Source organism: Salvelinus fontinalis, chromosome 4, assembly GCF_029448725.1.
Source record: "Salvelinus fontinalis isolate EN_2023a chromosome 4, ASM2944872v1, whole genome shotgun sequence".
Taxonomy (NCBI): domain Eukaryota; kingdom Metazoa; phylum Chordata; class Actinopteri; order Salmoniformes; family Salmonidae; genus Salvelinus; species Salvelinus fontinalis.
Window position 1 is genome coordinate 62,299,508 of NC_074668.1, and position 11,328 is coordinate 62,310,835.

General features: G+C 40.5%; 1 protein-coding gene across 4 annotated transcripts in view; it reads left to right on the plus strand.

Moving 5' to 3' along the window:
- Positions 1-9,528, plus strand: part of LOC129854146 (cadherin-8-like) — an 82,313-nt gene extending 72,785 nt beyond the window's left edge. For 3 of the 4 annotated variants that reach the window (XM_055920900.1, XM_055920901.1, XM_055920902.1), the window contains exons 8-12: positions 993-1,129; positions 3,037-3,158; positions 3,780-3,897; positions 7,091-7,342; positions 7,462-9,528. In XM_055920900.1, coding sequence (XP_055776875.1) covers positions 993-1,129; positions 3,037-3,158; positions 3,780-3,897; positions 7,091-7,342; positions 7,462-7,949 — 1,117 coding nt within the window. In that variant the 3' untranslated portion in view covers positions 7,950-9,528. The remainder of the gene's footprint in view (positions 1-992; positions 1,130-3,036; positions 3,159-3,779; positions 3,898-7,090; positions 7,343-7,461) is intronic. The other variant, XM_055920903.1, reaches the window with a different exon arrangement.
- The last annotated feature ends 1,800 nt before the right edge of the window (positions 9,529-11,328 follow it).

Sequence of the window (11,328 nt, forward strand, 5' to 3'; positions counted from 1 at the left end):
GTGACTTGCGACATACGCCTAGTTTCCTGAATCGGATCACATATAAAATACCTTTTAAAGGCCTTGTTGCTCTTGGTAACTTAGATTTTTCTGACTGGCAGCCTTAATTAAGAGCAATTCATATTTGTTGATAACATGTTGTGTGGCATTGAGTGCACTTAATTATTGAATGTATGCATTCAAATAAATATACAAAAATAACACTTTTCACATCAATAATATGTTTTTCACATGCCAAGTGTGTAAGTGTGTCAATTTCTGAAAGCGTGTGATGAATTGGCACCACACAATGCATTGTGACGAATCCAGTTCTAAAGTTACAATGATTTTAGAAATCCACATAAATATTAACTTGAGGCTTTTTTAATGGTCAATGTTTCATCATGTTGTTACTATTGGTGAGGTTGTTGAATTATATATAATGTTGTTGCCCTTGAAATGCTACTTCCGTCTTGCTTCAATCCACAGTACAGGGACATCAGAGTGAACGAGGATGGTCGATTTGGATTTGAATTTAAATGAAACTTTACATTGTATCCCTTCTACCTTGTGACTTTCCCACCCCTCCTTAGTTTGATCCCTGTGACGTTTTCAAACGAGGTCAATGTAAAGTCACAAGGAAAGGAGAGAATGTGAAGAAGGAGGATGGTGCTGATGCTGCTGGGCCCTGCAGACTTCACTAATGACCTATTTGTAGGGAGGGGAACATTAAGGAGCCACTGTTTGGAGACCAAACCAGACTCACGTCCACTTTAGTTTTTAAAGAGCCTCCTAAACCGTATTGTGCTTTAATGTCCTCTCCTGCTAATCTGAGGCATGTAATTAATCCTTATATGATAATTGACTTCCTACTGCCTTTCCCATACATTCATCCACAGGAACTTCTTGATGGATACGTCTCCATTAGTCAGTGCACCCAAGGGATTGTCGAGAACGGTTAGTTAGTTACGTGCGGCATTTGGAACTTCTAATGATTTTCTCTATTTCTGGAGGTACTTTATTGATCGCCACACCGATCTGGAGAGGCAGTTCAATATTAACGTAGACGATGGGAAGATAACGTTGGCCAAACCGCTGGACCGAGAGACAGATGTGTGGCACAACATCACAGTAACAGCCACTGAAATCAGTAAGTAACATTTCCAATAGACATTTTTGAACGCTGTTCGTGGTCTACTACATGATTAACTAAATGCAATTTCCTTTTCAAATCAATGCAATGATGAGGGACAAGTGTAAACTCAGGCGGAAGACAGCTGCTTGTGAACATTCAGATCTGTTTACTAACACAGTTTGAACAACTTCCTTGCTGCCTCCAACAAAGGATTGACTGGCTTTCATAATCCTCTATAAAATAGTCTCGCAATTGTAACCTATCTGATGTTAATGGCCGTAGTGCGGTACAAATAATTAGAGGTTGAATTCACAGGGGCGGAAAATATGTTCATCTGCAGAATTTTGATTGAATTTAACAGGTCAGTAGTCAATTTGTGGAAGAGCGAGTACATTAAGAAGTATCAAATAAACAGTTGTAAACACAAACACCAACGCTGTATGCACCAATGCCAGCTTCCATTACAGATACAGGAACATCTGTGATCCAGGAAACTGACTAACTGTACAACATATTTGAGGTAGAACTACAAACAACTCAAAGCATGTGTAAAACTTTATTTGCATACAGATTGTTTCAGGGGGACTGTATGTTGCGATAAAATGTAATGTACGCCTTGAAGCTATTGAATGAGAAATGCTTGTAACTTGGTCTCCCTCACCTTTCATAATCAAAGTGAAACACACTAATTGCCACAACCATAATAAAATATATGCTGTAGAGCATACGTTCGTGGCATGTTATTGTAAATGCAATGCGTCGCTGTTGATATTCATGCTAGCCTTGTCAAGTATGGTGTTACACATCTCACTGTGCCTTTCATGACTTTTGCTAAACTGACTGTGACTCAAGACAGCAGCATCACTGAACACACTTAATAGAAATTTACCAAAATAAATATGTCTGTTTACTATTCTTTGTGGATTGGAGGCAAGCAGGAATCCTCTCTGGCGTGAAGAGGAAGAATTGTGTTCCCAGTCCAATTCCGTTGTCATTTGCCACCCAAACGGTGTCGTTCTGCTGCTTGCACCAGTTGACATCTGACTAATCAGATGGCAATGCTTGCTGTGGTGGAGTGAAAGTCACATTAACAGAGCACAAGGAAAATGTGGACACTTATTTTTTCCCCACTCTGTACATCTATCACCTTCTAGCAAACTGTCTATTTTAGTTTCCCTCTGATTCCCACTCTTTTTCTCCTCTCTTATGCTCACCTCTGGGCATTTTGTCCTGAATCATTCTTAAAATTAAGTGTAAAATTCTCCACTTGCTGCAGTGTTATGTGAGTGAGCTAAGGGGTGCTTATATCACAACCTTGTATCTCACAACTATATATCAAAAACATTTTCTGTTTTTTATGTGACAATATGCATCATGTACATCATTGTTTTGAATGTTAGCTATCTGTATGGTCTCACAAACATACAAAGGAAAGGTGTCAACAGCCAGAGCGACGTCTATTGCTCTATGGACCAAATTAATAGCTACATGTTAGTGGTTGCAACACTTAAATACAATCATTTATCTCAAAAGGGACTGTCAATTACAGGCAATGAATAATCCCAATAAAAATCTAATCTAATTAAATGGCCCTTTATTATCTTTTTAGACTTCTGCTGCCGTTGATTCATTAATATGCATTTTTTAACCCTCATGCATAAAATATGAGCGTGTTCAGGGGATTTCAAAAGCACTTTGAATGTGATTTTTTTTTCTTACTACCACTCCTGTTTTGCATTCTTGATATCAGCTAAAACTCAGATTGATGTGGCTTCTCATCTGTCTTTATCAGCCTAGGGAATTAAATAAAATAACAAAAAAAATGTATCTGGGTCATGGAATTTACCTGGGATTTAATTTCCCCGATGTACAGTATCCAATGTTATTGTATTCATTGTCTGATGTTGGTTTTTTTTTATCAGGAAACCACAGCCAGATATCACGGGCTATCGTGGCCATCCGAGTGCTGGACATAAATGACAACGCCCCAGAGTTTGCGACGGAATACGAGGCTTTCCTCTGTGAAAATGGCAAACCTGGCCAGGTACGGGGCATTCATCAAGGCTGTCATTGTTGTCTCCCCTGCATCTCCTCAGTAATGATCACCCATGGTGAATTATAGCCTATTTATTTCAATGGGAAAGTACAGAGGCAGGAGTGTGGCCTTTCTCCGAGACACTCCTCCCCTGACACAACACACAGAGACTGAGGGAAAATGAGAGCAGTCAGCATTGATCAGAGTGAATCATAATTCAGAGTTGTCTTTCATGTCCTCCTCCAGATGGCACAATGGATCTCTTGCCAAAATTCTGCACAAGTGCTTTGCATTCTCCTTCACATCAATCCTATTCATTCAGACAACTACAATAAATGTAAAAAAGACCAATGACCAAGATAGCTGAATTCTCATTTCTAATCAATCACAGACATACAGCTTGATAAGAACTATGATGGCAGATAAATAGATGAACCCAGGAACCAAAAGTGTGCCAGATGAGACAGCACCACACATAACAATTTCAAATTCCTGGAATGAATGGAGGATATTTTTCATTTTCTCTGAGCCAATGTCACGGTCAGGCTTTTTGTGAGGGCAAAAACAAAGTAATGGATGACCTCTCTCTCTAATGGCATTGGGCTCCTCTCTTTCTGTCTGTTTCCACAGGTGATACAGACGGTCAGTGCTGTCGACAAGGATGACCCAATACAGGGACACTACTTTGAATACCGCCTCATCCCAGAGATGCTAAACAATCCGAATTTCACGATAAAAAACAATGGAGGTAAGGACAGAACGTGAGAGCGAAGGACAAAAAATGTCTTCTATCCTGCGGCATATTAGTCCAATCGAAGATTAAATCTGGTTGGATTACCGTACCCAGTAGTTAGCAGATGCGCAATAGCCTGGTCATCAGCTACTCTTTACTCCCCAGTGGATTTTGAAAGAAAGTAAATTAGTTGAATCCAAATAGTCTGCGGGTAGTCTTGCAGCTCAATGTAGGGTGACTTCCTGAGAGCTGTTGCCGCATGGCAGATGGCACTACATTTGTTTGCTAAATACGGTGATTGGTTTAGCAGGCTTTCTGGTCTACTTTCTCCCCTCCCCTGCTCTTTTCCATTACTCTCACTGAAGAGCCCACGCTCATCCTGATGTTGTTGCGTAATGTTTTCAAAGAGCTTGGGGCGAAGAATCTTCATCTGCTTCTGTCCGTCTGTTTTGATGCGAAGGCTGCAGGCAAGAGGAACTGCTGTGTCTAGCTGTTAGTAAAAGGAAAATATAGAATCAGGACATTAAATGCACCAGCCTCTTTATCTAAATGGAAACCTGCCACCATGGAAACAGGTGTATTAGGAGACAAATAGGGTAAGTTCCTGAATCTAGAGGAATTTGTAATGAAGAAACCATAGGCAACATCGAAGCAATATTTTCACATCTAGATATCATTAAGATATTAATTAAACTGCCACAAACTAATACAAATATATACTTATCGCTAACAGTAAAGACAGGGTTTCACATTTTGATGTTCACATTTTCTCAGCAAAAATTGGATAGTTGAAGAAATCATTGTCCTTGTTAAAGTCTACATCTAGCTGTTGTGAAGTGTCAGTGTTCTACATGAGAAATATAAGCACAGCACTTGTATGACTATTTCCGTCTGCATACTGCAGGCAGAGCCACTCCAGTGAAGAGTAGCAGACCTTCTGAACTTGTGTGTGCTGGTTTGTTTGTGATGATGACTCTAATTGCAGTGAATGTGCTGTGGAGAGGATAGGGTCAGCCAGGGCCAGGGAACAGGGTCAGCCAGCTAGGATATCCTACTGCACACAAGCTGTTTAGTCTTTAACCTCATAGTCTTAAGTTAAAATACCTCGGAGAAACTTTCAGGTATATATTGTGATCAATGTAATACTGCTGTATTGATTGCACTAAAGATTGACACGATAGGAGCCAGCATTTTACCAGATGCTCTTATCTAAAGCGACATTATTATATTTTTTGTACTGGTCTCCTATGGGTATTGAACCCACAACCCTGGAATTGTAAGTGCAATGCTCTACCAACAGACATACGCTGAGTCTACAAAATATGACAGATTGACCAGGTGAAAGCTATGATCCCTTATTGACGTCACCTGTTAAATCTGTTAAATCCACTTCAGTCAGTGTAGATGAAGGGGGAAGAGAGAGGTTAAATCAGGATTTTCATAAATGACCAGCATGGTCAAATAATAATAATCACAGTAGTTGTCGAGGGTGCAGCACCTCAGGAGTAAATGTCAGTTGGCTTTTCATAGCCGATCATTAAGAGTATCTCTACCGCTCCTGCGGTCTCTAGAGAGTTGAAAACAGCAGGTCTGGGACAGGTAGCACGTCCGGTGAACAGGTCAGGGTTCCAAAGCCGCAGGCAGAACAGTTGAAACTGGAGCAACAGCACGGCCAGGTGGACTGGGGACAGCAAGGAGTCATCATGTCAGGTCGTCCTGAGGCATGGTCCTAGGGCTCAGGTCCTCCGAGAGAGAGAAAGAAAGAGAGAAAGAGAGAATTAGAGAGAGCATACTTAAATTAAAACAGGACTACGGATAAGACAGAAGTACTCCAGATATAACAAACTGACCCTAGCCCCCCGACACATAAACTAATGCAGCATAAATACTGGAGGCTGAGACAGGAGGGGTCAGGAGACACTGTGGCCCCATCCGATGATACTCCCGGACAGGGCCAAACAGGAAGGATATAACCCCACCCACTTTGCCAAGGCACAGCCCCCACACCACTAGAGGGATATCTTCAACCACCAACTTACCATCCTGAGACAAGGCTGAGTATAGCCCACAAAGATCTCTGCCACGGCACAACCCAGGGAAGACAAAAGATTGAAGAGCCTTTGAATGGGGTATGGTAGTAGATACCAGGTGCACCGGTTTGAGTGTGTAAAGAACTGCCACGCTGCTGGGTTTTTCATGCTCAATAGTTTCCTGTGTGTATCAAGAATGGTCCACCACCCAAAGGACATCCAGCCAACTTGACACGACTGTGGGATGCATTGGTGTCAACATGTACCAGCATCCCGTGGAATGCTTTTGACACCTTGTAGTCCATACCCCGACAAATTGAGGATGTTCTGAGGGCAAAGGTTGTGCAACTCAATATTAGGAAGGTGTTCTTAATGTTTTGTACAATCTCTGTATACTGATGCACTGTATACTGGACTACTGTTGACCAGAGCCACATAGGGTTCAGCACATGTTGAATCAATATTATAATTTATTTCATACTTTTGGCATGAAGATGCTACAACATGTTTCCTTTAGGCTTTATTGCTAATGTTTCACGTTTCTCTGCCACGCATGCTCAGACAGAGGGTAGACAATTGAACTGACCTTATTCATTTCCCATGTGAAGTGTTCTAAAAACACGTTTTCATGTGATCACGTGATCACATGTGAAGTTAATGTGATAACATGTGACAAGAAACAGATTTTCTACGACACCGGCTTGAGTAGACTCTAACAGGAATAAAAGTGTTTGACAATATGTGTGTGAGTGGATATGATTAGCTAGATAATGAACACAGAGCTCACAGAAGTGTCATCAAAGAGCCCCTGGCACCTCTCAGAGTTGCCTTGTACCATCTTCTATGTCAGTGTCGCACTCACGTCGCTTCATTTCCACATCTTAGTAAGGGTATGACAAAATAGGGTTCAATCTCTTACAGAGTTCTGCTATTGGAATATGTTGAGGAGGAAGGTGACTGAAAGCCATCCACAGAATATACATGTGAGACCACAAACCACTTGGCAGCCAATGCAACTGCTGTTTTTCTAGTGTCATCATCTCAACCTCATTTGAATTTGTATTTTATTTTACTGGATTGCAAAACATTTGGGTTTGTCACTCTACAAAAAACACGCTCTTACTCAGCAGAAGCTAGTTTGCTACATGTTTTTTTACAACTACTTTCTCTCCCCACAGACAACTCCATCAGTGTTTTAGCCAAGCATGACACCTTCCGGCGCCAGAAACAGGAGGTGTATTTCCTGCCCATAATTGTGACTGACAATGGAAATCCTCCAATGAGCAGCACTAACACATTGACCATCCGGGTGTGTGGATGCAGCAGGGAGGGAATAGTCCAGTCATGCAACGTGGAGGCCTATGTCCTACCCATTGGCCTCAGCATGGGAGCTTTGATTGCCATTCTCGCCTGCATAATACTACTTTTAGGTAAGATAATACTGATACTTAATGCAATTTGATTACATCTGAAAAATAGTTATGTAACAAAAATCTACAAACATTGTCTTTGTGAGCACATGACTTTGACATGTCCTCTTATTCGGCAGTTATAGTGGTGCTGTTTGTGACGCTGAGAAGACACAAGAACAAGCCACTTATCATCAAAGATGACGAAGATGTGAGGGAGAACATCATCCGGTATGATGATGAGGGGGGTGGAGAAGAAGACACTGAGGCCTTCGACATTGCCACACTGCAGAACCCTGATGGAATCAATGGTTACCTGCCCCGCAAGGATATCAAGCCCGACCTGCAGTTCATGCCAAGGCAGAGTGGTGGTCCTAACGGTGTGGATGTGGATGAGTTCATCAATGTCAGACTCCACGAGGCGGACAACGACCCCACTGCCCCTCCCTACGACTCAATTCAGATCTATGGCTATGAGGGCCGGGGCTCCATTGCTGGGTCCCTGAGCTCCCTCGAGACTGCGTCCTCAGACTCAGACCAGAACTATGACTACCTCAGAGAGTGGGGTCCGCGTTTCAGAAGACTTGGGGAGCTCTACTCAGTGGGTGAAAGTGATAAGGAGACTTGACCTTTGATCAGCAGATACCCTTTGATTTTGTCCACATACTTGTGTATTATGCTAGGGTTTGCCGGCTTATAGAAACAGCTGTTTAAAAAAGGGGGCCACCTTTTGTACTCTTAGAGTGAAGTATAGCGTTCATCATCTATCACGTTAAGCGCTTTGTATTGTTGAGCCAAACTTAACAATGTCGATATATTAGGAGGTCTAGGATTCTTGTGGAGTGTAATTTAGATTCCGTTGTGGAGTGTCTAGCAGTATTTTGGGTATTTGTCATTCGCTGTGACTGCCAGAAGCATAAAGACCTGGATTCTTGGTAGTTGCCTGATGAAAGAAGAGAGGGATTGTGTGACGTTCTACAGCCTTCATGGACAACATGGAGATTCAACCACAGAACAATTGTACTACTGAGTGGCCCTCATCTCAGATCTCTACCCACCACCCAGATAATCAGAGATAAAATAGGAAACTAAAAGAAAAAGCAATATTTGGTCTACAATACAATGTTGAATGTATGTATGATTTGAAAAAGCAAAATGAGAACCACTACAATATTGGCTTTAAAATGAATTTGTTTAGATATCATTTGATACCAGGTGGCCACATTTATAAACTGTTTGAGCCAGACAGTTTGCTTTATACAACTATTTGTAATTACACGCTCCAAGTGTGGTTTGCAAATATTATTAGCCTATAAAAGACTAAAGCGAAAGACAAAAAAAGAGAAATGTAGAAACTTTGAGGCCTTCTTTTTACAGAAGCAAGCATTAAATGCAATTGTATTCAAATGTTTTTCGAAAATGATCGTCTTGATTCCTCATTATCGTTGTATAATTAGTTTTTTATATATATCTGTTCTCATTTGCGTTTGTTTCTGTGCTACAGGTTATACGTGAGTGAGAGTTTAGAATGATCCCTTTTCTCAACTGTTCTTTCCACCGCTGAAGCTATTTCATCACAGCTGAACTTGTTGTTTAGATATTGCTGTTAATAAAGTATACAGAGAACAGGAATTACTGAAAAGTAAAAGATTGGATGGAAAGGGAACTTTTACACATACAATTACTGTATACTGTTTATCATTATTCTGTATACAGAGTTACCAGTGACCATTTAAGCACAATAGCTGGGATAATTTAATGGATGTGAATATTCGACCCCTCAATTTTAAATTTCATTTAGCCACTGGTAACAGAACCACTGGTAACAAAACCCATAAAAATAAAATACAGACTCTTGCATATTGTGCTACACTGTATATTGTTAGACAAAAAATACATGTACATAGAGTTACTGATAATATCCGTAGCTTTCATTGAGGTGGTAGGTTTTGTCTATGCACGTTAGCTCTTGCACATGAGAATCTAAAATGGCACTACAGCTGCGTGCATACTCAATTTGTACTGATACAGTATATGGCAGTTCTCAGTAGACTTAACAATATATATGAAATAGTCTTACATGCAGATCATATTTTCTACTGTGCTTTAATGCTTATAAATGTGTATGTTTAATTATTCACTCCCTGTAATGTAATCTAAGATACCCTGTATTGTTTCCTACTTTGTGAAATATATTTTTATAAATATTGCTGAATGAGTTTGCCTTTCTTTAGCAGCTAAAATGTTTGGAATAAGAGACATTTTCATAGTTCCTACTTGAATTGTCTATGTCCATCATTGTGCGTCAGTAAGTACCTATATCAACATGTCACATATCTTAAAATTATAAATAATTTATTTTGTAGTTGATGCAATGACTGGTTTTGAAACCTACAGTCAGGGAAATTATTGGACCCCTTGATAAAGATGAGTACAGAAGCCCCGAAGCCCTTAGTATCTTGTTCAAGAAAGTTAGTATCTCATTGGAATGACAATTGTTATTGTCTAATTAGGCCTCATTTGTGACTGACCGGCTCAAATCGGTCTTATGTTGCAAAATTTGAAATTGTGTTTTTTACATTGGATAAAGTAGAGACTCAGAGCAACAAAATGGTATATCATACACTGTATTTGAGGAACAATGGAAGTTGATAAACTTGTAAACTCACTTTTCAGAAAATGGCCGTTGAATGTTTTGGTACTGTACCTACTGGAGAACTCTACACCCATTCAGCATTGTTCACACCCTCTTAAACCAGCCCAATCCATCTCTTAAAGGATTCACATCTAACTAAGATCATGAGCTAAACAGTGAGCAGTGTAGTAAAGATGAAGACTAAAAGTGGTAAAAGTAGTAGCCCACAATAAGCAAAAAATCCAGGTAAACAGAAAGTGTCCAGATACAAATATTGTTTAAATGTTAGATGCCACTTACCCAGACACACTTGTCTAAATTGATGGGTCATGTGAAAGACATTCTATAACCCCCAGCCACATCTTGCTAAGTGTATGGGTCTCTACAGAAGGTGAAAATGATACAGCCCTATGGTTACTTGCATAGTAGCTATATCAGAAATAGATTGTGTCAATATAAATAAAACAATTTACAGTATGTACAAGAACAATACCAATTTCGGTGATAGATATACACTCAAAAAATCTATGTCCTTAATCAGTATACAGGAGGAAATGTTGCTCACTTGTTGAGCCAAATCAAAGCTATAATGCATCCTGATGTCTTTTCTTGCTAGTTCAGTAGGGGCCCCCAGAGACAACTGCAGGTCTTCACAGGTGTTCTTGCAGTCAGCAACCATCTCCTGGTAGACAGACCGCTCACCCTGAACAAGCAGGAGATGCTGCTCTTGCTTCTTCAGCTTGGCTGACTTAACAGCTTCTAGCAGAATGGCAGATCTGAAGACCTGATAGTTGTTCCTGGCACTGCTAGCACAGGTCTGTCCTGGGCTTAGTGCTTGAGATGTGGGGCAGCAATTTTCCCCACAGATTCCTGAAGGAAGACAGCACAACTACACATACCTGTGGAAAATACAGAAATAATGTGACATCAACAAAAGTAGTGCCAATCATGTTGGTTGGTCAAATAATTAATCAAAATGTTTTGTTTATGCTTTTCATACCAAGTGTTGTCATCGATTCCTTGTAGAGACACCACACTGCTGATTTTGTCACATGGGATGGCAGCAGCTTTCCACCAAAGTGTTTGTGTCCTGGGTGGCGTCCTGGTAATACTATTTCATTATCCTCTGCATAGTTGTTGATGAAGTTAACCACTTGCTGCAAGTCCTCATGCTTCATTCAGGTGTAACCTGTGCTTGCTTGGGCCAGGTCATTTTGATGGGAGGCATTAGACCATTCTCCTTGTGTCATGAACTGGCTCGTAACCCGTAACAAAGAGGGAGACAACGTGGAGATCAAGGAATAACAAAAATATATTTATTAAATAAAGTAAACTATATACATTTAAAACGTCTTAGGGCTAGGCCCCGTCT